The sequence below is a fragment of the Budorcas taxicolor genome, chromosome 14 (genome assembly GCF_023091745.1).
Source record: "Budorcas taxicolor isolate Tak-1 chromosome 14, Takin1.1, whole genome shotgun sequence".
Lineage (NCBI taxonomy): Eukaryota > Metazoa > Chordata > Mammalia > Artiodactyla > Bovidae > Budorcas > Budorcas taxicolor.
This window is the reverse complement of record NC_068923.1, coordinates 58,980,627-59,007,518: the sequence shown is the minus strand read 5'-3', so window position 1 is coordinate 59,007,518 and position 26,892 is coordinate 58,980,627. Positions and strand designations below refer to the sequence as shown.

The window sequence follows — 26,892 nt, the reverse complement described above, 5'->3', positions numbered from 1 at the left end:
AAAAATTTAAAAGTGGGCCATGATAAAAATCTTCAGTGAGTAATTAAACCTGTCTCTCTCTCTCTCTCTCTCTCTCACACACACACACACACACCCAGAAAGCTTCAGCCAAGAAAATCTCAAAAAAAAAAAAAAAAAGAGAGAGAGAGAGACAAAGAAGAAAAATGGAAATATCACGACTAAATATTCAAAATAAAAAGCTCAGTGGACACATTCAAGTGCTGAGTGGAGGAGACAAAGATTTCATTGTAAAGAGTCAAGGGAATTTCCTTGGCAGTGCAAGTGTTCTACATACTGCTTCAGTTACACAACATGATATGAGTATCAATACTCAGTGACCTGAACACTTAAAATACTTGCTTTCTATTGGATATTCATTGGAAGGACTGATGCTGAAGCTGAAGTTCCAATACTTTGGCCACCTGATGCAAAGAGCTGACTCATTAGAAAAGACACTGTTGCTGGGAAAGATTGAAGGCAGGAAAAGGGGGCGACAGAGGACGAGATGATTCGATGGCATCAACGACTCAATGGACATGGGTTTGAGCAAACTTCAGGAGATAATCAAGGACAGGGAAGCCCAGTGTGCTGCAGTCCATGAGGCTGCAAAGAGTTGGACTCGACTGAGCAACTGAATGACAACAGCATACTGAATATAAAGTAATCTTTAAAATGTAACAAAACACAAATGCTGCTGCTGCTAAGTCGCTTCAGTCTTATCTGACTCTGTGAAAACCCACAGACGGCAGCCCACCAGGCTCCGCCATCCCTGGGATTCTCCAGGCAAGAACACTGGAGTGGGTTGCCATTTCCTTCTCCAATGCATGAAAGTGAAAAGTGAAAGTGAAGTCACTCAGTCGTGTCCGACTCTTGGTGACCCCATGGACTGCAGCCTACCAGGCTCCTCTGTCCATGGGATTTTCCAGGCAAGAGTACTGGATTGGGGTGCCATTGCCTTCTCCAAATACAAACACTAGATACACTTAAATATTTACAAATGTTTTGGAGTTTGTTTTGTCTTTCATTTATATTTTGTTAAGACTTTTTATGTGGACTATTTTTAAGTCTTTATTGAGTTTGTAACAATATCGCTTCTTGTTTTATGATGTGTTTTTTTGGCCACAAAGCATGTGGGATCTTAGCTGCCCACTGAACTCACATTCCCTGCACTGAAAAGCAATCTTAACCACTGGACTGCCAGTGAAGTCCCTACAAATGTTTCTGAATCCTGTGTTTTTATTCACATCCCTCCCCTCTATTCAGCTACAAGTTGATGCAAGCCCAAGGTCTATACTTACTAACTGTATATATTTCATCATAGCCAAGTTATATCACTTCTTTCCCATGAAATGGAAATACTAATACAACCTTATTACTCAGCCACACATTGTTACTGTATTGACAACATGAGATGGCACATATGGGACACCCGACACTTAGCTCATAGTCAGTGAGCATCCACACTCCATTTACATCCTTCTGTCGTCCATCAAAACAGAGGGAATATTTGGCATTAACAATTTTAACAACTGTTAAACAAGCAAAATGGTATCATGTAACCTTAAAGGATAAACACATTACAGACGTGAAAAGTAGGAGCCCTAAGTGAAAAGGGAAAACTAAAATGAAATTAAAAAAAAAAAAAGGTGAAGCAAAGCCAGAAGAAAAAAATGACAGTTTTTCAAATATATAAACAACCTTGGTGAGAGTTGAAGAATGAGGACAGACATAAAAATAAAAGCAAACTGCTGCACCTTGAAACATATGCTCTAAAGGTGAGCTGATGGCTGTCTGTCAAACCAAGCTAATGAACTGAAAGTGTCTGATTGTTTAAAAAGTCTTTACATAGTACAATCTGGTATTTTGAGAAGGGAGGAGGAAGTATAATAATGTAGAATTAACATATGAAGGATGTTGCATTTTCTATCACTAAGGTATTTTTTAGGAGAAGGAGGGAATTAGAAATCAGGAGAGAAAGACTTGACCCACTTAAGGCCACCATGAAAATGGCTAAGGTAAAAATGAAAACAAGAACTCTTTCATATGACATACAATGCTGTTCCCACCACACCATGATACTATGGGGAGTAAGAGGTTGTTCTTTTTCTCTCTACATCTTAATTAACCCTTAGTCAGTAAAACCATTAACTCAGGTGGTAGGCTGACCAGGTGGTAGGCTTTGGACAACTTACTTTGCATTAAGTTGTCTTATCTATAAAATTGGGACAATCATAACTTTTCTACAATGCTTTAGAAGGGTTAGATGAAATGTATTTAAAGTGTTTAGTCAACACTTGGCATTTTGCTAAATGCCTCACAGATGGTAACCGCTGCAATCATTACTTCCTTCATTATCATTAATATCATCTTTGTGATACTGATTTCTTCTAAAGCAAAGACCAGGACCACAAATACACAACTCCACTAAAAGGAAAGGGGTGACTGGTTGGTGTGGCTAGGAAGGGGAGAAGAGGACAAAAGGTCAGATAGAGGCTTCAGAGAAGAAAAGCAACTTTAAAATTCTCTTGCAAGGATCACCCCACAAGTGAAGTGAAAAAAGAATAAATCAGGAAGAAACATCAGTTTTCTATCAAATCACAGAAACATGAAAAAGGCCTGATAGGTTCTGGTTTGACTTGACGAATGTGGGTGTTCTCCTTCCCCAAGGGGGTGGAGCCAGATCAACTTGGCAGACAATTCTGTTTGCTTATTTTCTCTATTCATAGTAATGCTCAGGCTAAAGGAACACTCAAGTTTAAAACAAGTCCCATCCCTCATTTCACCTGATCTTCACAAATGTATATACGCTATCTACAGGTGCATATATGTATGGATTGGTGTCCGTGTACAAGTACATGTAAGTCAAAAATCACATTACCTAAATGATCAAAGAAGAGCTATACCAGTGGAAGAAACAGACGATTGTAATTTAAAGATTGAGAATCAGCATTTTAAACACTTGTGATAGGGCTTCCCTGGTGGCTCAGTGTGTAAGGAATCCACTACCAATGGAGGAGATACAAGTTTGATCCCTGGTCCGGGAAGATCGTACATGCCGCAGAGCAACTAAGGCCTTGTGCTACAACTGTTCAGACTGTGCTCTTAGAGCCTGAGAGCCTCAACTACTGAGCCCACGCGCTGAAAAAACTGAAGACCACATGCCTTACAGCCTGTGTCCTACAATGAGAGAAGCCTCTGCAATGGGAAGCCTGTGCACAACAATGAAGAATAGTTACTGCTCTCTGCAACTAGAGGAAAGCCCATGTAGCAACGAAGACCCAGCACAGCCAGAAACAAACAATTAAATATAAAAAATAATTAATTTAAAAAATTGTGGTGATCTGAGGACTAAAAGTAGCTCAAAAGTCAATAGAGCCTTTAAAAGGCATATCATTTCCTGGAGACTAATTTTTTTTAAAAATGCTCATGTTCAAGTTTCTCAAGTTTACTAAGAAAATTGATAAGATGCCATCCAAATTAGCACCACAAAGTGTAGCTCAATACTCCTTGGTCAATCCTTTGAAGCCACACAGTCCAACACAGGAGTCAACAGCTGCATGTGGCTATTTTAATTATATTTAAGAACAGATGAAATTTAGTTCCTCTGTCACACCAGCCACATTTCCATTGCTCATCAACCATGTGCTGCTGTGGCTACCATATCAGAGAGTGCAGATTACTGAACATTTCCATCATTATAGCACGTTCTAGTGGCTAGTACAAACTTGAAAAATAAATCAGTGTCTTTCTTCCCAATGCTGAAATCAAACTGTTTTGTTCTATAAATGTTACTTGAAAAGGAACTGAAAAAACAAGAATTTGGAAATGATTTCTGGCTTTTCTATATTTGTTTCAGTGATTTAAATAACCATATCTACAACACCTTCTAGAACTAACACCAAAAAAAGATGTCCTTTGCATCACAGAGTACTGGAATGCAAAAGTAGGATGTCAAGAGAAACCTGGAATAACAGGCAAGTTTGGCCCTAGAGTACAAAATGAAATAGGGCAAAGCTAACAGAGTTTTGCCAAGAGAAAACGCTGGTCATAGAAAACACTCTTTTTCAACAACCCAAGAGATGACTCTACACATGGACATCATCAGACCGTTAATACCAAAATCAGACTGATTATGTTCTTTGGAGCCAAAGATGGAGAAGATCTATACAGTAGCAAAAACCAGACCTGGAGCTGACTGTGGCTCAAACCATCAGCACCTGATTGCAAAACTCAGGCTTAAATAGAAGTAGGGAAAAATACTAGGCCATTCAGGTATGACCTAAATCAAATCCCTTATACAGCAGAGGTGACAAATAGATTCAAGGAATTAGATTTGATGGAGTACCTGAAGAACTACAGAAGGAGGTTTGTAACACTGTACAGGAGGCAGTGACCAAAACCATCCCAAAGAAAAGGATGCGGGAAGGTAAAGCAGTTGTCTGAGGAGGTTTTACAAATTGCTGGGGAGAGAAGAGAAGCAAAAGATAAAGGAGAAAAAGAAAGATATGTCCAAATGAAGGCAGGGTTCCAGACAATAGCAAGGATAATAAGGTCTTATTCAAAGAACGAGGCAAAGAAATGGAGGAAAACAATAGAATGGGAAAGACTAGAGACCTCTTCAAGAAAATTGGAGATATCAAGGGAACATTTCATGCAAGGATAGGCAAAATAAAGGACAGAAATGGTAAGGAACTTAGAGAAGCAGAAGAGATTAAGATGAGGGGGGCAAGAATACACAGAAGAACTGTACAATAAAGGTCTCAATGACCCAGATAACCATGATAGTATGATTACTCACCTGGAGCCAGACACCCTTGAGAACAAAGCTAGTGGAGGTGATGGAATTCCAGCCAAGCTATTTCAAATCCTCAAAGATGATGCTGTTAAAGTACTGCACTCAACATGTCAGCAAACTTGGAAAACTCAGTAGTGGTCAAAGGACTGGAAAAAGTCAGTTTTCATTGCAATACCAAAGAATGTTCAAACTACCATAGAACTGTACTCATTTTACATGCTAGAAAGGTTATGCTCCAAATCCTTCAAGCTAAGTTTCAGCAGTAGGTGAACCAAGAGATTTCAGATGTACAAGCTGGGTTTTGAAGGGCCAGAGGAACCAGAGATCAAATTGCCAACATTCCTTGGAGCATGGAGAAAGCAAGGGAATTCCAGAAAAACATCTACTTCTGCTTCACTGACTATAAAGTCTTTGAGTGTGTGGATCACAACAAACTGTGTAAAATTTTTGAAGTGGGAGTACCAGACCCCCTACTGGTCTTCTGAGAAACCTGTATGAGGGTCAAGAAGTAATGACTAGAGCTGGACATGGAACCAGAACTTGGTTCAAAACTGGGAAAAAGAGTATGGCAAGGTGTATATTGTCACCCTTTTTATTTAACTTATATGCAGAGTACATAATGAGAAACACTGGGCTGGATGAATCACAAGCTGGAATCAAGACTGCTGTGAGAAATATCAATAATCTCAGAAATGCAGATGATATCACTCTAACAGCAGAAAGTGAAGAAGAACTAAAGAGCCTCTTGATGAGGGTTTAAGAGAGTGAAAAAGCTGGCTTAAAATTCAACATTTAAAAAACTAAGATCATGGCATCCAGTCTCATCACTTCATGGCAAATAAAAGGGGAAAAGTGGACACAGTGACAAATTTTATTTTCCCGGGCTCCAAAATTACTGCAGACAGTGACTGCAGCCATGAAATTAAAAGATGCTTGCTCCTTGGAAGGAAAGCTATGACAAACCTTCTGGGCCATAAATCTAACCTTGATAAATTCAAAAAAAATCGAAATCATTCCAAGCATCTTTTCTGACCATAATGCACTAAGATTAGATCTCAATTACAGGAGAAAAACTATTAAAAATCCCAACATATGGAGGCTGAACAACACGCTTCTGAATAACCAACAAATCACAGAAGAAATCAAAAAAGAAATCAAATTATGCATAGAAATGAATGAAAATGAAAACACAACCCAAAACCTGTGGGACACTATAAAAGCAGTGCTTAGAGGAAAGTTCATAGCAATACAGGCATACCTCAAGAAACAAGAAAAAAGTCAAATAAATAACCTAACTCTACACCTAAAGCAACTAGAAAAGGAAGAATTGGAGAACCCCAGAGTTAGTAGAAGGAAAGGAATCTTAAAAATTAGGGCAGAAATAAATGCAAAAGAAACAAAAGAGACCATAGCAAAAATCAACAAAGCCAAAAGCTGGTTCTTTGAAAGGATAAATGAAAGTGACAAACGATTAGCTAGACTTATCAAGGAACAAAGAGAGAAAAATCAAATCAATAAAATTAGAAATGAAAATGGAGAGATCACAACAAACAACACAGAAATGCAAAGGATCATAAGAGACTACTATCAGCAATTATATGCCAATAAAATGGACAATGTGGAAGAAATGGACAAATTCCTAGAAAAGTACAACTTTCCAAAACTGAACCAGGAAGAAATAGAAAATCTTAACAGACCCATCACAAGCACGGAAATTGAAACTGTAATCAGAAATCTTCCAGCAAACAAAAGCCCAGGTCCAGACGGCTTCACAGCTGAATTCTACCAAAAATTTCAAGAAGAGCTAACACCTATCCTACTGAAACTCTTCCAGAAAATTGCACAGGAAGGTAAACTTCCAAACTCATTCTATGAGGCCACCATCACTCTAATACCAAAACCTGACAAAGACACCACAGAAAAAGAAAACTACAGGCCAATATCACTGATGAACATAGATGCAAAAATCCTCAACAAAATTCTAGCAATCAGAATCCAACAACACATTAAAAAGATCATACACCATGACCAAGTGGGCTTTATCCCAGGGATGCAAGCATTCTTCAATATCTGCAAATTAATCAATGTAATTCACCACATTAACAAATTGAAAAATAAAAGCCATATGATTATCTCAATAGATGCAGAGAAGGCCTTTGACAAAATTCAACATCCATTTATGATAAAAACTCTCCAGAAAGCAGGAATAGAAGGAACATACCTCAACATAATAAAAGCTATATATGACAAACCCACAGCAAACATTATCCTCAATGGTGAAAAATTGAAAGCATTTCCCCTAGAGTCAGGAACAAGACAAGGGTGCACACTTTCACCACTACTATTCAACATAGTTCTGGAAGTTTTGGCCACAGCAATCAGAGCAGAAAAAGAAATAAACGGAATCCAAATTGGAAAAGAAGAAGTAAAACTCTCACTGTTTGCAGATGACATGATCCTCTACATAGAAAATTCTAAAGACTCCACCAGAAAATTACTAGAACTAATCAATGAATATAGTAAAGTTTCAGGATATAAAATCAACACTCAGAAATCCCTTGCATTCCTATACACTAATAATGAGAAAGTAGAAAAAGAAATTAAGGAAACAATTCCATTCACCATCACAATGAAAAGAATAAAATACTTAGCAATATACCTACCTAAAGAAACTAAAGACCTATATATCGAAAACTATAAAACACTGATGAAAGAAATCAAAGAGGACACTAATAGATGGAGAAATAGACCATGTTCACGGATTGGAAGAATCAATATAGTGAAGATGAGTATACTACCCAAAGCAATCTACAGATTCAATGCAATCCCTATGAAGCTACCAGCGGTATTTTTCACAGAACTAGAACAAATAATTTCAAGATTTGTATGGAAATACAAAAAACCTAGAATAGCCAAAGCAATCTTGAGAAAGAAGAATGGAACTGGAGGAATCAACGTGCCTGACTTCAGGCTCTACTACAAAGCCACAGTCATTAAGACAGTATGGTACTGGCACAAAGACAGAAATATACATCAATGGAACAAAATAGAAAGCCCAGAGATAAATCCACACACCTATGGACACCTTATCTTCGACAAAGGAGGCAAGAATATACAATGGAGTAAAGACAGTCTCTTTAACAAGTGGTGCTGGGAAAACTGGTCAACCACTTGTAAAAGAATGAAACTAGACCACTTTCTAACACCACACACAAAAATAAACTCAAAATGGATTAAAGATCTAAACATAAGACCAGAAACTATAAAACTCCTAGAGGAGAACATAGGCAAAACACTCTCCGACATAAATCACAGCAGGATCCTCTATGATCCACCTCCCAGAATTCTGGAAATAAAAGCAAAAATAAACAAATAGGATCTAATTAAAATTAAAAGCTTCTGCACAACAAAGGAAACTATAAGTAAGGTGAAAAGACAGCCTTCTGAATGGGAGAAAACAATAGCAAATGAAGCAACTGACAAACAACTAATCTCAAAAATATACAAGCAACCTATGCAGCTCAACTCCAGAAAAATAAACAACCCAATCAAAAAATGGGCTAAAGAACTAAATAGGCATTTCTCCAAAAAAGACATACGGATGGCTAACAAACACATGAAAAGATGCTTAACATCACTCATTATCAGAGAAATGCAAATCAAGACCACAATGAGGTACCATTTCACACCAGTCAGAATGGCTGCGATCCAAAAGTCTACAAGCAATAAATGCTGGAGAGGATGTGGAGAAAAGGGAACCCTCTTACACTGTTGGTGGGAATGCAAACTAGTACAGCCACTATGGAGAACAGTGTGGAGATTCCTTAAAAAATTGCAAATAGAGCTGCCTTATGACCCAGCAATCCCACTGCTGGGCATACACACTGAGGAAACCAGAATTGAGAGAGACACATGTACCCCAATGTTTATTGCAGCACTGTTTATAATAGCCAGGACATGGAAACAACCTACATGTCCACCAGCAGATGAATGGATAAGAAAGCTGTGGTACATATACACAATGGAGTATTACTCAGCCATTAAAAAGAATACATTTGAATCAGTTCTAATGAGATGGATGAAACTGGAGCCGATTATACAGAGTGAAGTAAGCCAGAAAGAAAAACACCAATACAGTATACTGACACATATATATGGAATTTAGAAAGATGGTAATGATGACCCTGTATGCGAGACAGCAAAAGAGACACAGATGTATAGAACGGACTTTTGGACTCTGAGGGAGAGGGTGGGATGATTTGGGAGAATGGCATTGAAACATGTATACTATCAGGTAAGAAACGAAGTGCCAGTCTATGTTCGATACAGGATACAGGATGCTTGGGGCTGGTGCATGGGGATGATCCAGAGAGATGATATGGGGTGGGAGGTGGGAGGGGGATTCAGGATTGGGAGCTTGTATACACCCGTGGTGGATTCATGTCAATGTATGGCAAAACCAATACAGTATTGCAAAGTAAAATAAAGTAAAAATTTAAAAAAAAAGCAGAGACATTACTTTGCCGACAAAGGTCTATATAGTCAAAGGTATAATTTTTTCCAGTAGTCCTGTGCGGATGTAGGGGCTGGACCATAAAGAAGGTTAAGCACTGAAGAACTGATGCTTTTGAACTGTGGTGTTGGAGAAGAGTCTTGAGAGTCCCTTGGACCACAAGGAGATCAAACCAGTCAATTCTAAAGGAAATCAACCCTGAATATTCACTGGAAGTACTGATGCTGAAGCTCCAATACTTTGGCCACCTGATGCGAACAGCTGACTCACTGGAAAAGCCCTGATGCTGGGAAAGATTGAGGGCAGGAGGAGAAGTGGGCAGCAAAAGATGAGATGATTAGATAGCATCATCAACTCAATGGACATGAATTTGAGTAAACTCTGGGAGACAGTGGAGGACAGAGGAGCCTGGTGTGCTACAGTCCCTGGGGTTACAGAGTCAGACACATCCTAGCGACTGGACAACAAACCTACATTTTAAGGATAAGAAAATGATGAAATATAATGCCATAATTTGGAATTTTGTAAAATTTTTGCTCATTGAGCATGAAGATCCCTTGTAACCTGTCTATTGTCCTTTCATACACATTTCAGATAGACTTTTATGAAAGTGATGTGCTTGTTTGGATACTTTAGACAACTGTCAGATGTTTGAAACATCTACTCCCCAACTCTGTTGTCACAATCAGTTTTTGTTGTTGTTGCTGTTATTGCTGTTATAAGCTTTTAGAGACCCAAGATATCTGAGAAAGACAAAGATAAATTAGGAATCAGAGATAATTCAGCTCTGGCAAAGCTCACAGTGTACTAAAATAGTGGCTCCCAAATGCCTACCCAGAGAAGAGAAATATATGTGATGTAAATGTCATTGGTTCTCAATGAAAACAGACTCTTAGGAGTTTTCCACTGTTCATGTTTCCAGTATAAAGCCGTATCCTTCAGTTTGATATTGTTGTCCCTGAATTTCCTGATGTCAACTGTGTATCTTTTATGAAATTAGGTAAGAGTTTGTGAGTAACTCTGTGCTGTGAGTTTGCTAAGTCACCTCGGTCATGTTCGATTCTTTTGCAACCCTATGGACTGTAGCCCACCAGGCTCCTCTGTCCATGAGACTCTCCAGCAAGAATACTGGAGTGGATTGCCATGTCCTCTTCCAGGGGATCTTCCCAACCCAGGGATTGAACCTGCGTCTCTTATGTCTCCTGCATTGGCAGTCAGATTCTTTACCACTGGTGCACCTGGGAAAACCAAATACCTCTGAATCTGTGCACATAAGTTTCAATGTTAACAAAAAAGTTACAGGAACTCAGCATCCTCATTTTAAAAAATTACTTGTCTATGAAAACTAGAAGATTGAACATTTCTATGATAATGACCATAAATAAGCATTCCAACAGTTATTTGCAGATGATAAGACACGGTGGGAATAAACACTGCTGAAGTAATGATGAGAGGCTTCCAAAATGAGAAGGAATAATTACTTCCAGCTACCACTATCTCCTCTAAAACAGGCAAGGCTTCACAGGAACTTGGAATTTTAGACTGGGTTTGAAGAGGTGAGGTTTGTACTCAGATCAGGAGAAGGCATCTAAGCAGAAGGACCAAGTAGGAGACTGGGACTGACATATACCCAGTACTATATATAAAATAGATAAACTAATAAGAGCCTGCTGTATAGCACAGAGAACTCGATTCAATACTCTGCAATGGCCTATATGGGGAAAGAAAAAAAAAAAAGAGTGGATATATGTATGAAAATGAAAGTGAAAGTTAAGTCGCTCAGTCATGTCTGATTCTTTGCGCCTTTGCTACCCTGTGGACTGTAGCCCACCAGGCTTCTCCATCCATGGGATTCTCCAGGCAAGAATACTGGAGTGGGTTGCCATTTCCTTCTCCAGGGGATCTTCCTGAACCAGGGATGAAACACAGGTCTCCCACATTGCAGGCAGATGTTTTAACCTCTGAACCACCAGGGAAGCCTTGGATAGATGTATAATTAATTCCCTTTGTGGTATACCTGAAACTAACACAATACTGCAAATCAAGTATAAACCAATAATTTTTAAAAAATAAAAAATAAAAAGTGCAGATTAGGGAAGTCTGGAGCATTTATAAGAAGGAACAAATCTTTTAAAACCTAAATGAAAAAAAATCATGAAGATGAGACAGGATAATCTGGGAGCAGATTATAATGAGAGAGTGATGTCTTGAGTATTAGGATAAAAGGTAATATTTTTCACTAAAAAGTTGGAAAAGCAAGATTTTGAGCAGAGAGAAATTAGCTAATATGTTTCAGGAACATGGATGACTATGATGAGATCATTCACATGTTGATATGCATGTGGCCTTCAGATACAGTTCAAAGGTGAAAGAGTCACTCAGTCATGTCTCACTCTTTGTGACCCAATGGACTGTAGCCCGACAGGCTCCTCTGTGCATGGAATTCTCCAGGCAAGAATACCTGAGTGAGTAGCTATTCCCTTCTCCAGGGGATCTTATCTACCCAGGAATCAAACCTGGGTCTCCCTCACTGCAGGCAGATTCTTTACCACCTGAGTCAAAGATACAGTTTAAGTCTCATTAAAACCCTCTCCCCTATCCCAACACATACTTGTATTACTTCATCTGAACTCCCAAAGCTTTCTTTCATGATTCAGGGTAGTAGGCTGCCACTTCAAGTCACCACTTAAAAGTTAGGCATCAAATGGATCATGTTGTTAATTATCAACATCATTACCTTTGTTGCTTTCAGTACTGGGCTCACCATAAGGACTATGAACAATGCCTGCTGGTAGAAGTCAACACATACTCCACTGCCCTTACGTTCCCACCTGTGAGCCCTACCATTGAGCACTGGTGGGTGTGCATGTTGTAGACATGTTAAGCACACACACGCACACTGCCCTAGGAGACAATGACGACAAAACCACAAGCGAATAGCAGCGAGTGCGAGTGAGTATTTGAGAAAGGATTTATATCCCCACTTAGCTCTTCAAATCAGACAATGCTTCTAAAATAATTTAGCAGTGTCTTCACTGATTGGTCTAGCTCTTCTTGGCTGGTATACAAACAAAAACAATGCTAAAGAATACTCTCTGAAAGATTAGCAATTCATTTTATGGTGGTATAAATTATTTCTAAAGATGCTTCTAGTCAGTTCTCAATATGACAGCAATTAAAACATTGTAAACACCAACTGTTACACTATTTCAGTCTCTCCTGAAGATTAGAGAGGAGAAGGGAGTGGGGATCAAGCACATAAAGTTCAGTTCACAGAAACTTATCAATCCAACTCTTTGCCTTCTTGGCTGCTGCTATTAAAAACCACTAGAAAAAAGGTACTGCTCTAAGTTCGTACTTTGCAATTTCAGCGGAATCCTCAAGCTTTGCCCCGCCTTCAACCAGCCTACTCATTCCTCCCAAAAGTCTATTGACATGCTCGTCTCATGCTATATAATAATCTTTCCTCAACTCTGTTGTGAATATATTGACAAACTTCTCTTTTCCCACTTCCAGACATTAGATTGTTACATAGTACACTGTTGTTTCTAATTTAGGTCAACCTATATGGGCACTTTTCTAAGCACTTAACGCTGCTAGGGTGGATCAGATTGCCTTAGTTGTTGTGTCCAACTCTTCTGCGACCTCATGGACTACAGCCCACCAGGCTCCTCTGTGCATGGGATTTTTCACACAAGAATGCTGGAGTGGGTTGTCATTTCCTTCTCCAAGCACTCATGCTGCCAGGGTGGATCAGATTACTGCTTGATAAACATTCGCTCTCCTACCCTCGGAGCAGAATACGTTCCTATACGATGACTCTGGTCTTGACCATGTGAGGTCATTTGGCCAGTGGCTGTGAGTGTAGATGTGAGCAACAGAGTTCAGCATGCTATGAAGTTTGCTTGGCTTCACATGCACTTGTCATAAGCAGGGAAAGGGCATGCCTAGAGGCAACTGCTCTTTCAAACTTCGCCCTAGGATGAAACACAGAGAGTAGAACGGATCCCAGCCTCTCTTAGCCGAGAGGTAGACAGAACTAGAGAAGGTGGCAGGTGCCAGATCCACAGGAGTCTGAAAGCCACAGTAGGATTCTGCTGTTTATCCTAAGGCCAGTGGGGACCTTTCAGGATGCAGCTTCTAGGGAAAGTCTTCTCCATCCCATCCAGGTGCTGTTTGAGGTCCCTTTAATTCCCATGTTGTTATGGAAGCACAACTGTACTGTTACACAGCACAATGATTGTTTATGCATTTACCACAACACCAATGCCAACTTCTCTCCTTACAATGGTAACTCTAATTCAGGCAGGAGACAGTAGTGACTAAGCTCTGGGAACGTCAATGAGAGTTTAGAGGCACCGATATTTGCCTCGAAGGGTTTCACCCGCTTTGAACACATGACCTAAACATTTCTGCAACAGGATAAGAGAAAGACATCAGAGCGAGGGGAGCAATCCACAAGAGCCATGCCTATCTCAGAGCAGATTCTGAGGGCTGGCTCTGTGGGCAGCAGAAGGGAATCTGAGAAGCAGCTGGTGCTGGAGGAGGTGGCTTTGCCAGCTGATACTAAAATAAACCAGGGACCAGCAGGCATTTCATCAGCCATCAACCCTCTGCCCCTTTGTGCACGGCTGACTCCTTGTTATTCAGGCCTCCACTGCAGCAGCATCTTCTCGGCGAAGACATTCCTCACCACAAAATCTAAATGGCTTCCCAGGCAAACACCACCCCATCACTCCATTTCGATTCTCAAACACATAGCACTAGGTGCTCTCTGATACAGAATTGTGGATGTGTTTTACTGCCCAACTCCAGAAATAAAAAAAGTAAGTCATGAGACAAAGGAGCCTTGCCTGTTTCATTGTTATAACCCTAGCACAGGGCCTGGTTCATGCAGCAGCATTCGGCGAATAACTGTTAAATGAGTAAGTGAATGCATGAATGGGCTTGTCCTCTTTTACACACCTCCTTGTCTCTGGTATTTGTTTTCCTCTGCAAGACTGCTTCAAATGTTCCTTTTTAACAGGAATCTTCAAAGTCCATAAACGTATGCAAGGTTTAACATGTATGTATGTCTCTATTTTTCTGGGTAAAGAAACACTAGCTATCATCAGAGAATGAAAAGATCAGTACCTGCTGTGGACTGAATTGTGAACCCCTACACAAACACAAACAAATTCATATGCTAATGTTTTAAGCCCCAATGTAACTATATTTGGAAACAGGAGCTTTAAAGAGGTAATCAAGGTAAAATGAGGCAATGAAGGTGAGCCTTAATCCAACATAACTGGTGCCCTTATTTAAAAAACAACAACAACAAAAAAAAAAAAAACAACTACCCTTTACTTGAGTAAGTAGGTAGGCTATATTCCTTACATACATCACCCAAATTTGGCTGGATGATGGATGATAGAATCACCTCATTTATTCATTCCCCAAATCTGGATGGACAATAGAATTGTTCCCATTTCATAGACCAGTAAATGAAGTCAGGATCTAAGCCCAGTCAATGGGTCACCTTAGCTACACATTACAGTCACTTGGAGAACTTGTTAAATCATTCTTACTTAGCCAACCAGAAAGAGCTCCCAAGTTCATTGGTCCTCGAAGAGCCCAGGCATCTCGTCCTTCTAATGAGGAGCCAGAATTAAGAACCACTGAAAAAGGCAATCACAATTCCCAGATCTTTTGATAGTCTGCCTCTCCAGGTACTCATTGCAACTACTACTGTATGACTGTCAAAGGGCTCCTGCTCACGGCATGCTCAGTGAATCTTGGTTATTTTGTCCCAGCCCACCTCCATCCTGTTTCCACAACAGCCCAATATTTCCTTGGGGATAATGCCCTCCCCTCCTCTTCCCACTCCTTACGGTTCAGGGGGGATGTCACCAATTCCTGAGCTCAAGCACAGGCACTGGCCCTAAACCCCTCAGCACGGTCCCTTACCCTTGATCACATGACCTCTGCTGTCCAATCAGAGAGACCTCTGCACTGGTGAGGGATAAGATGTGTCCACAGGAGGCTCTGAGGCAGGAACTGCTATGGCAGTCCTGACCTCCCAAGATGAAAGCCACCATGTGAACAGGGCTACCACAGCAGAGGAGCCAAAAGAGAAACAGATTTCAGGTGACATAACTAGAAACCTAGCCTTGGGAAAGGTTTCATCCAGATCTGCACCCAGGCTTCTTAGTTGGGGGAGCCAGTATAAAGCCTCTTTGTACTCAAGCCTGGTTGAGTTAGGCTGGGTTTTCTAAGGCTGAAATTCATATCACATCAAACACACTCCTATTCTCACGACTACAAGGGTCTTCAGATGTCAGTGGAGTGGTTTTTGAACTGTGTGTTAGGTAAAGAACTGGGATTTTTATCCTAAGTTCAACAGGGTGCCTCTTGAGGGTGTTAAGCAAGCAAACTGCCATTTCAAATTTTTTCTAAAAAGTTATCCTGTATCTCTGTATGCAACACATTTGGGAGGCTCAAAACAAGAATGAGAAACCCTAAGATTAAGGCTCTTGGGTTCTCCAGGTGAGAAGAGATGAAGACCTAAGTTAGGACAAAGGTAGTGAAAATGACAGGGCATGTGTTTGTAAATTTAGATCAGGGGTTGATTAGCTTTTACTGTCAAGGGTCTGGATAGTAAATATTTACAGCTTTGCTAACCAGACAGTGTTGCAATTGCCCAACTCTGCCACAGCAGTACAAAAGTGAATGTTGCTCAGTCATGTCCGACTCTTTGCGACCCCATGGACTACATAGTCCATGGAATTCTCCAGGCCAGAGTACTGGACTGGTTAGCTGTTCCCTCCTCCAGGGGATCTTCCCAACTCAGCAATCAAACCCAGGTGTCCCACATTGCAGGCAGATTCTTTGCCAGCTAAATCACCAGGGAAGCCCAAGAATACAGGAGTGGGTAGCCTATCCCTTCTCCAGCAGATCTTCCCGACCCAGGAATCAAATCGGGGTCTCCTGCATCACAGGCGGATTCTTTCCCAGCTGAGCCACCAGGGAAGCTGCAGTACAAAGGCAGCAATAAATCCGTGAACTAATGAGCATAACTCTGTCCTAGGATGGTCGTTTGCCAGACCCTGACTTAGACAGTAAAATGGGTCAAACCTGGTACCTGACTAGATGTGAAGGAAGAGGAAAAGGAAGAGTCAAGTTGCTGGGTTTCTGCATCTTAATATTCTCAGTGTTTGGTCCCAGGATCATAAACTCATTGAGTCAGAGGAGGAGAGAAACTTATTAAAATTATATAGTTTAACCACCTCATTTTATTGGTTATGATATTGAGGGCAGGTGCCTCTGATGTAGCAACTAGTTAGCAGTGAAGGCAGGGCCAGAATTTCCAGCTGGCTTCAGCAGTGCCTCTATTGCACTCAACTGTTCTTTTCCATGCCTTTTCCAAGGGAAAAGATAAAGGTTTCCCTCTCTGCCTTGAGACCACCATGTTATATGTAATAAAAATTATTGTCTATTTAATAAGCAATGCTAGGCATCTATCATGTGTTCTAGGGCCACTGAGAGACTGCCTCCCATCTGGAAACCTTAAAAATCTTATCTTTGTTTCACACATTTTCCCCAAGCCATTTTTGTGCTTCTGACTTTTTTCTTTTTTAAAGATCTGATACTTTTTTAAAAAAGGGTTGTGAAACATACATCACACTTCTTTGCTCTAAGGATTATTCACTTTCTAATCTGAACAATGTTTTATGTTAAAAGCATATAAAGAATTTATTCAAGCCAAGAACTAAAGCACTGCTTATTCAGCCTCATGACAAGAAAAGAATAAATCAGACATGTATTATCAGAATATAACCACAGTTGACTCCAATTGAAGACCAAAAAAATCTACTATGAGGCAAGTAAAATGCCTTATGCCTGCTATGCAAAACCAAAAACCATACAAAGAAAAAGCCTAGAAGAAAATAGGCCAAATACTGACAGTGGCTGTCTTTCAAAGTTAGGTCCCTGGATAATATTTTTTTCTTTCTACTTTCCAAAGGGTATATGTAATAAATGTGTAATTATAATTATTTTAAAAGGTTAAATTGACTGGTAAGGAAATGCTTCTATGTTGCATTTTTTTAAAATTCTTGAATTTCTAATAGTATCTTTCTCTAGGATAGTAACAGAATATAGCTAATTATGTAAAAAATTTTTTTAAAACCTTCAGGCTTGCAACAAACTATGCTTTTAGGTCTTTGTAACTGGATAAATAATTTTTTTAAATAAAGCTTTGTTAACTGGGTAATCTATTTTCCTTCATACATAGTGAAGGATTCTTCTTTATGTAATTCCAGACACCACACTCTCCCCATTATGACCCTGTTTCCCTGTACAGTACCCTTTTTTTTCCCTCTCATCTCCTGACAAACCCAACATGGTTGGCTGACTGAGTCTAAGTTCAAGCTTTTCTGAAAGATTATCTTTAAACATGGACTCACTGCCCTCAAGGGAGAGGTCTTGCTCACCTCTTTCTTCTTTCAGGGAGTCTTGACCTACTGGCAGCTCCCTGAGACTGGGAACCCAGATGTTCAGACAGACGACAAAGGCGTCGCCACAGAGCACGTGGTCATGCCAACAGGCGAGTCCTCTGGGTTCCACAGTTGGCTCTTCCAGAGAGGCCAGCTCAGCATCACCCAGCTCTCCTCCATTTCCACCCCAATGATGAAGAACTGGTGGGAAGACACAGAGGACAAGCGAGGAGAAAAAGCTAGGTCAGAACGGAAAGAGGCAGCTGTGGGAGACCCATGGGGATGTCTCTCTAAGTTCAAAAAGACCCAATCAGCAGAAAGGAGCAGATGGGCAAGTCTCTAGGAAGCAGTCAGCAGAACGTGTGCTTAAATCAAGTTCCAAAATGCCGCCATCTGAACACACAAGGGTCTGCAGGTTCCTAAGAGGAGCAGCTTTGTGATCTGAGCCAGCACTTTTCCACTCACCTTTTCCAGGCTGACTTATAGCTGGCTGCCACTTCAACAACCACCCCTGGTCTCAAATATAAAATACACTTTTACTCCAAGAAGTTCCATAAACAGAACACTCTCTCTTTCAGGGTTGCCTCTATTAATATGTTAGTTTGCCTGACTGCTTTTGTCAAATCTGAGTGATTATATGTACACTAGAGCACTAGGATGGAAGTTACGAAACTTAAGGCTTTCTTCTCACCCCATTGTACACTGTTCAAAGAGCCTGATGTGCTGAGAAAAATATGAATTCAGACAACAATTGTTTTCTGAGCACCTACTATGCACCAGTTATTCTTTTAGGAACTCTCTCACACACACACACACACAGGTTATAATCGTAGTGGAAGAAAATTTCTGGTTAAAAGCATCCTCTTTGGAAATGGGTATTCATAGAAAATCTACGCTTAGATTGCCAACTTTTTTAAAAATAATAAAATATACCTAGATAATGGAAGTTAATTGGTGACAAGGCTTATACTCAGCAATCAGATACTAGAGTTTGAATACTGGGTCTTCTGAGTAATTAACCAGCCCAGCCCAATTAAAAACAAACCAACGCCTACAACAACAACAAAAAAACCCCTAGAAGTCCTGACATAAGATGACCCACTCCCTTGTCCTAAAAAATATTCAGCCAATTCATCTTACAATGAAAACCATGACTGACAGACCCAATTTAAAGAGATCTTCCTAATTTTTAGCATGGACTATTTAAATATAAGGAAAGCCTAATATCTACAAACATCTGACAATATCCAATCAAAAAAGACCAGAATGAATAGAAAGAAAAGTGTACTGGAAGAAATACAGAGTGAAATAAATTTCAGTTGAAAAAATAAAAATGTTAGCATTAATATCCTCAATAAAATATAAAAAGATTACATCCACAAAACAAGATTAGGATGCTATAAAAACTTCAGAAAACTAAAAAAAAACTCTTTGAAAAGTTAAAAATGATAGTAGAAATTATAAGTGCCATAGAAGTTTGAAAGATAAAATTAATCTACCAGAAAACAGAACAAAAAGAACAGAGACGAGAAATAGGAAACACAGATTTCAAAAATAAAAACCAGTCCAGGAAATTTATCATCTCAAAAATAGCAGCCAGAGAAATAAAGAACAGAATGAATTGGATAAAAGGAAATCAAATAAATAATTCAAAAAACTTCTCAGAAATGAATGAGATGAGTTTCTACTTTGAAAAACCACAAAGTACACAATGCAATGGATAGAAATAGACTCACACCAAAGCATATTCTCATCAAGTTTCTCAGCACTAGAAATAGAAAAGATTTAATAATTTCAAAAAAATGTGTATTTCATACCAATGATCAAGAATGGTGAGGCTTCAGATTTCTCAAAACCAGGACTGGAAACTAGAAAATATTAGAGGCTTCAACATTGGGAGGGAAGGCAATGTTCAACTTATTTTTAAAAGCCTAATCAATTTATCAATTAAATACAAGCGCAGAATATATACCTCATCAGATACGAAGTTCTCAAAAGTATGCTTCCCATGTACCTTTTCTCAGGAGGTAACAGGGGGATGGGGTCCATCAGAACGAAGGCGGAAACAAAGTAAGAGATAGATCTAGGGTCCTAAAAGAGGGAATATAACACAGACGCCAAGAAAGGCAACCCAAGGAGACTGGTGAAAGGAAACCCAAACACGGCAGCTCTAAAGCAAGTCTAGAGATGGACTTCCTTAAAACCAGCCTGAATTCTTTGGGGAAATTTTTCTTCAATGAGAAGAGATTGACAGAATACCATATGAATGCATGGAGAAGAGCTTTAACAAAAAAATTTTTGTTTGGAATTAGTGATAAGTTTATAGGACATTAAGAAAACAATACCTCATTTTAAGCAATTTTTTAAAGGAAATAACTCATTTTGAAATTAAGCTAACAAAACTAATAAAATCTCGTTTATAAAGTGCTTAATATACTTCCTTGCACGTAGTAAGTAGTCAAAGAATTTAGACACTATGATGATGTTCTTAAATATACATACATATACAGGCTTCATTCTGTTTCTTTTATTAAGTAGCCTCATACAGATACTTAACCAAAGCATGTTTCCTCATATGCAAAGTGGGGATACATATATTGTAGCAGGCATTATAAAAAATGATTATAAGCCACAATCCTTGGTGTACAGTAAACCCTTAATAAATGGCAGAGAATATCTGTCTATATTCACTTATTAAAAAAAATGGGCATGACTCACTATCTGAAAATGTAACCCTAATTTACAAATATCTAACACTTAGAGGGCTTCCCAGGTGACTCAGTGGTAAAGAATCTGCCTTCAATGCAGGAGACGTGGGCTCAATCCCTGGGCTGAGAAGATCCCCTGGAGGATGAAATGGCAACCCACTCCAGTATTCTTGCCTGGAAAATTCCATGGACAGAAGAGCCTGGACTCTTTGTCCATGGGATGGCAAACAGCTGGACAAGACTGATCATTCAGGCAGCACTTGGAGGACACAGTTACGTAGTAGCTGAATATAAAAATAACAGTGATTCTGAATGTTTACATGATCAAAGATTTTAGAACGTTAAGAATAAAGATGGCTGAATATCCTCCATAGGATAAACAAGAATATATCAATGAGACATTAGGGCAGTGGTCCTCAACCTTTTTGGCACCAGGGACTGGTTTTGTGAAAGGCAATTTTTCCACAGACTGGGGTTGAGGGGGATGGTTTCCAAATGATTCAAGTGCATTACATTTATCGTGTCCTTTACTTCTATTATTATTACATCAGCTCAGATCAACAAGCATTAGATCCTGGAGGTTGGGGACCACTACGTTAGGGAATAACTAGATAGACAGATTTAGGAGACCAAGATGAAACTTCAGAAGCAAAGGTAGAAAACCTTGTTAAAAGAACATTTTTAAGAATAAAAGGAAGTGAAGTCGCTCAGTCATGTCCGACTCTTTGCGACCCCATGGACTGTAGCCTACCAGGCTCCTCTGTCCATGGGATTTTCCAGGCAATATTACTGGAGTGGATTGCCATTTCCTTCTCCAGGGATCCTCCCCACCCAGGGATCGAACCTGGGTCTCCTGCATTGAAGGTAGATTCTTTACCATCTGAGTCACCAGAGAAGACTGAAACACATACACCTTTCATTATAAAATGTATTTTCTATGGTTGCGACCTTGACAATAACCATCAACAAATTACAGGACTAGCGCTGTGATGATACCTTGAGAAATATGGACAGTTACATATCTGTTGCCCTGTCAAGAGCTCTAATCATTGTCCTCAGCAGTGCTGCAACTGAAGAGATTAAAACTGAGCATCATGCTTACAGACATTTTTTAAGAACAGAAGGGGGCAGAAGAGAAAAGGCAATGGCAACCCACTCCAGTACTCTTGCCTGGAAAATCCCATGGATGGAGGAACCTGGTAGGCTGCAGTCCATGGTGTCGCTAAGAATCGGACACGACTGAGCGACTTCACTTTCCTGCATTGGAGAAGGAAATGGCAACCCACTCCAGTGTTCTTGCCTGGAGAATCCCAGGGACAGTGGAGCCTGGTGGGCTGCCATCTATGGGGTTGCACAGTCAGACATGAAAGAAGCGACAGCAGCAGCAGCAAGGGGGCAGAATAAAATTACACCAGGTACAGTCAATTACCTACATAAAGTCAAGGAAGAAATATAAACTCTCCCAGGGTGATCTACTGGGTGTATCACGGTGGCCTCCTTGTTTAATAGCAACAGAATGGGCACTGAAGTCATCTGAATTGGTGGTTGAATTCTTGATCCATCATTTACCAGCTGGTCACCCTGTTTGTTTAACCTATACTCTGAGCACATCATGAGAAATGCCAAACTGAATGAGTTACAAGCTGGAATCAAGATAGATGGGAGAAACACCAACAACCTCAGATATGCAGATGATTCCAATCTAATGGCAGAAAGCAAAGAGGAACTTAAGAGCCTCTTGCTGAAGCTGAAGGAGAGTGAAAGAGCTAGCTTAAAACTAAGATTATGGCATCTGGTCCCATTCAGTTCAGTTGCTCAGTCGTGTCCAACTCTTTATGACCCCATGAATTGCAGCATGCCAGGTCTCCCTCTCCATCACCAACTCCTGGAGTTCACTCAAACTCACATCCATCAAATCTGTGATGCCATCCAGCCATCTCATCCTCTGTCATCCCCTTCTTCTCCTCCTGCCCCCAATTCCTCCCAGCATCAGTCTTTTCCAATGAGTCAACTCTTTGCATGAGATTGCCAAAGTATTGGAGTTTCAGCTTTAGCATCATTCCTTCCAAAGAACACCCAGGACTGATATCCTTCAGAATGGACTGGTTGGATCTCCTTGCAGTCCAAGGGACTCTCAAGAGTCTTCTCCAACCTCATGGCAAATAAAAGGGGAGAAGGTGGAAGCAATGACAGATTTCCTCTTCTTGGGCTCTAAGATCACTGAGGATAGTGACTGCAGCCATGAAATCAGAAGATGATTGCTTCTTGGCAGGAAAGCTATGACAAACCTAGATGGTGTGTTGAAAAGCAGAGATATTACTCTGCTGAGAAAGGTCTGTATAGTCCAGGCTATGGTCTTCCCAATGGTCACATACGGTTGTGAGAGCCAAAGAATTGATGCCTTGGAACTGTGGTGCTGGAGAAGATTCCTGAAAGTCTCTTGGACAGCAAGGAGATCAAAGCAATGAGTCTTGAGGGAAATCAACCCTGAATACTAGTTGGAAGGACTAATGGTGAAGCTGAAGCTCCAGTATTTTGGTCATCTGATGTGAACAGCCAACTTAGTAGAAAAGACCCTGATGCTGGGAAACATTGAGAGCAGGAGTAAAAGCGGGTGACACTGGATGAGATGGTTGGATGACATCACCAACTCAATGGACATGAGTTTGAGCAAACTCTGGGAGATAGAGAAGGACAGGGTAGCCTGGCATACTACAGTCCATGAGGTCACAGAGTCAGACACAACTGGGTGACTGAACAATGCACAATGATTTGGGGGAAGTTATTTAATCTGTCTGGGCTTTAATTTTGTTATGTAGGAAATGAATATTAACAACCATCTTGCAGGGTTACTGGAACAGTCAGAGGATTTAAGACCACCAGTATGGCCTGGACTCCAATCCATCAGTAAAGTCCTTGTCTATTAACAACCAATAACAGCTATACCAGTGTATGTTGGCTGAGCAGCAGTCCCAGCTGCTAATATCAGCAAGTGCCTAATAAATGTTAACTATTGTTATTCTTAGTTTCTTATTTCTGTTTTCATATTTTTTCTTTCTAGGATAAATGGGAAAATTTTTCATACCTGAAAAGTGTTTGTTTAAATATTACTTTCATAAGACTATTTAGAAGATACAGTTATAGTGAATCAATAAAATACTAGGAGAGAGAAAGAGAAACTTATCACTTGAGCCAAGGATTAGAGGCCTCCAGGGAAGTCCATGACTTCAGGTTCCATTCTGGCTACCTTCACTCATAACTGAAGAAAATTCTTGCTCCCTTTTAGAGTATCCCACTTCAAAGTGGCACTGTACCATCCCTTCCAAATCATGGCAGCAAACAGAGGCCATAATAAAAAAGACTCGAGACGCTGAGTTCTAAATCTGAGCTCCATCACTAATGAGTTATGGGGCCCTGGGCAAGAGAGCCTTCACATCCTAATTTATGAAACGGGAACAGGAGCACCTGGTCCAGCTGCCAGTAGGTCAGCTGTGGCTCCAACGAGAGGCTGTACTCGGGAAGGCAAGCCAGAGCAGCAGGATTGCAATGATGAAGGCCTTGGGGTGAGCCCCAGCAAACGTGCAGTGCCAAAGCTAGGCAACTGAATTTCAGTTAAGAAACCCTGGCCTGGCAAAGCAGGTCAGAGGGAGGCAGGAGCTTCGTGGGTTTGTAGAGAGGCACTTAGCAAGCAATAGACCGAACATTAGCTGGGGAAAAGCACTCTCCCTTATCATTAGAATCAGGGACAATGGCCTCAGCACCCTGGAAACCTAAATCTTAAGGCCTTTAAAAGCAGAAAGGAGGCAGGAGATGGAAGCAAATGGAGATGATGTTCCCATCTTGGCAAAACCGAACAGTTGGCCAAGTTTATTTTCAGCATCATTTCACCTTTTTTCTTTTCACCTTTCTGACATCACTCCTACTTGCTGCTATTTTCCTGAAACCCTGGACCCAGGCTGCAGAATCAGGGTGCCCTTGTGGTATCTGCTGGCTGGCCCCTACACCCAACTCCTGGTCCACAGGCAAGCACCCCCCACCCACCCCCACAAAGCCTAACCTCTCCAGAAGAGGACTCATGTTCTGAAAATTATCCCCTCTCGACATTTGAGAATTCAAAGTCCTCGATTCCATCCTTGTCCTACCTGGGATTAGTTATTACAGAATAAACTCAGGCAAGAAATGGTCACTGTCCCACTGACAATGTCAGTGGATGTCCTTAGAGATCAACCCTTAAAAAAACTTCATTGATATAACTGACATAACAGTATATTAGTAGGTGATCATTTAAGTCTCATAATTTAAAAAATTCTGAAGATGATAATGTCTGAATCCAGTATTCCCCAAAGTGTCCTAACTAGGAAACCTGGGATGAACATCTTTTTAAGACTTTCTTTTTTTTTTTTAAATGTGGGCCATTCTTACAGTCTTTATTGAATTTGTTATAATATTGCTTCTGTTTTAGGGTTTCGTTTTTTTGGCTGCGAGGCATGTGGGAGCTTAGCTCCCTGACCAGGAATCAAATCCACACCCCCTGCATTAGAAGGTGAAGTCTTATCCACTGGATCACCAGGGAAGTCACAAATATCTTCTGTTTTTAACCAAATTGCAGTTTTACCATGAACTAGTTGAGTGACCACAGGCAAGTCACTTAACATCTCTGCACCTCTTTTGTTATTTGTAAATAGCGATGATGATGGTACCTACCTCACAAGATTCATGTGAAGGTTAATGAATTAACATGTGGTAAGTTTATAACAGTGCCTATCACAGTACAGGTAGTAATATCTTTAACAGTCATGTGTTTTATTTTATAGTTATAACATTCCTTACGTGCACCAACCACCCTTTCCAGAAAGAACACCTTCTCCAAGACATAATATAGCTAAACTCTTGCTGGTGCTGATGGCCCTTGCTCTAAAGGTTACCCCTTTTATCCTTTGTATCTTCAAAATCTCCCTCTCCACTGGGTCAATTCACACACAAACTAGAAACACTCTCAAATATTTCATAGCTTAAATATATATATATATATATATATCTTGCTTTGAACTGCTTCCCACCTACATGAGACCCCCTTGTTTTCCTTCTTCCAACTTTTCACAATATTTACAACTCCCTTGACCTTGATCTCTCCCTTTCCATAATTACTCTTTCCTTTCCACTTTCACACTTCTTTCCATTTCTTGATGATACATTTGAATCAAGAGTAGCTTCCTCAACACCTCCAAAGTATTAGAATGTGGACTTGCTTCCCCATTTCATCAGAATGCTTTAAATTTTTACCAAACCACTGGGTGCTTCCCAGCACACGTCTTGCTGGCTGTCTTAGTTCATCACGTGATGCTGAGACTCTCCACTCTGAAATGGTACCCCACCTTCCACTGACTGCTTCTCCCCATCTCCTTCAGCCTCCTCGTCCTCATCCTGTCCCTTAAACTGCTGGTACTGGTGATCCTGCTCAGCACACATGAAATCTCCCTGACTTACCCACCTACTCTCTTGCCTTAGACATGCACATAGAAGGATGTGCAAAGTGAATGTGTGGAAGAAAGACCTTCTAGGTGGGGAGACCAGCATAAACAATATGGTAGGGAGTCAGCACACAGCTGATCCCTGGGCCCCTCAAGTATCAGGGAAGGTTCCTAAGGGAAAGGAGTGGAGATCAGCCTGAAGCAGGAGGGCAGTGACAGTCTGGAAAGGTCGCTGACTGCTAAGGAGTTTGGGCTTGATTTTACTGGCAGTAGAGTGTCCCTGAAGAGTTGGGAGCACTTATGTGGCTGCCATACCCTATAACTACACAATCTCAAATCCTATTCTTCCCCGCCCACCCCCAGCTCTGAAATGTTTCTCACATCTGTTCCTCTGTTCCTTTCTTTCCCCTTATCTTATTACTTTAGCTTCTTTGGTTTTTCAGTTTCTCCAGGCTGTGATCAAACTTTCCATAGAAGTTAAGTTTTAAAAACACAGATGAACAACAAAAACAAACAAACAGAAAAACACCCTTTAAGAACATCTTCTGGGGAGTCAAGGGCAGTGAGAGGACCTTTGCTGTGGGCATGGCGGCTCCTCTGATTGAAAGCAGAGCCCCCTACACTCCCCACTCTGCCCAAGTCTATATCTTTTTTTTTTTTAAGATACATTCACAAACCAAGCCTTGAATCTGAAGCAATCATAAGCCCCACGAAGGAAAGGTTGGTGGCCTTACATTCTTTTATATCACCCGGTGAGTGCTATTCACAGAGCTGAGTTTATCACCAGTGCACAATAAATGTTTATTATCCAAATAGGAATGCACACTCATTTGTGCTGGCTACATAAGTGAATCTGGAAACCCACAGGGATAAACAGCAGCAACAAAAACCCTAAGACCTCAGGCTCTTACACAGAAGGAAACTAAAGTGC

General features: G+C 40.5%; 1 protein-coding gene across 1 annotated transcript in view; it reads right to left on the bottom strand.

The window, feature by feature from the left end:
* The window catches only part of SAMD12 (sterile alpha motif domain containing 12), a 264,227-nt gene extending 238,268 nt beyond the window's left edge, over positions 1 to 25,959 (bottom strand). The window contains exons 1-2 of the mRNA XM_052651579.1: positions 25,866 to 25,959; positions 17,780 to 17,983 (exon numbers count right to left, since the gene is read on the bottom strand). Of these exons, the coding sequence (XP_052507539.1) occupies positions 17,780 to 17,983; positions 25,866 to 25,959 (298 nt within the window). The remainder of the gene's footprint in view (positions 1 to 17,779; positions 17,984 to 25,865) is intronic.
* Positions 25,960 to 26,892: the final 933 nt, after the last annotated feature.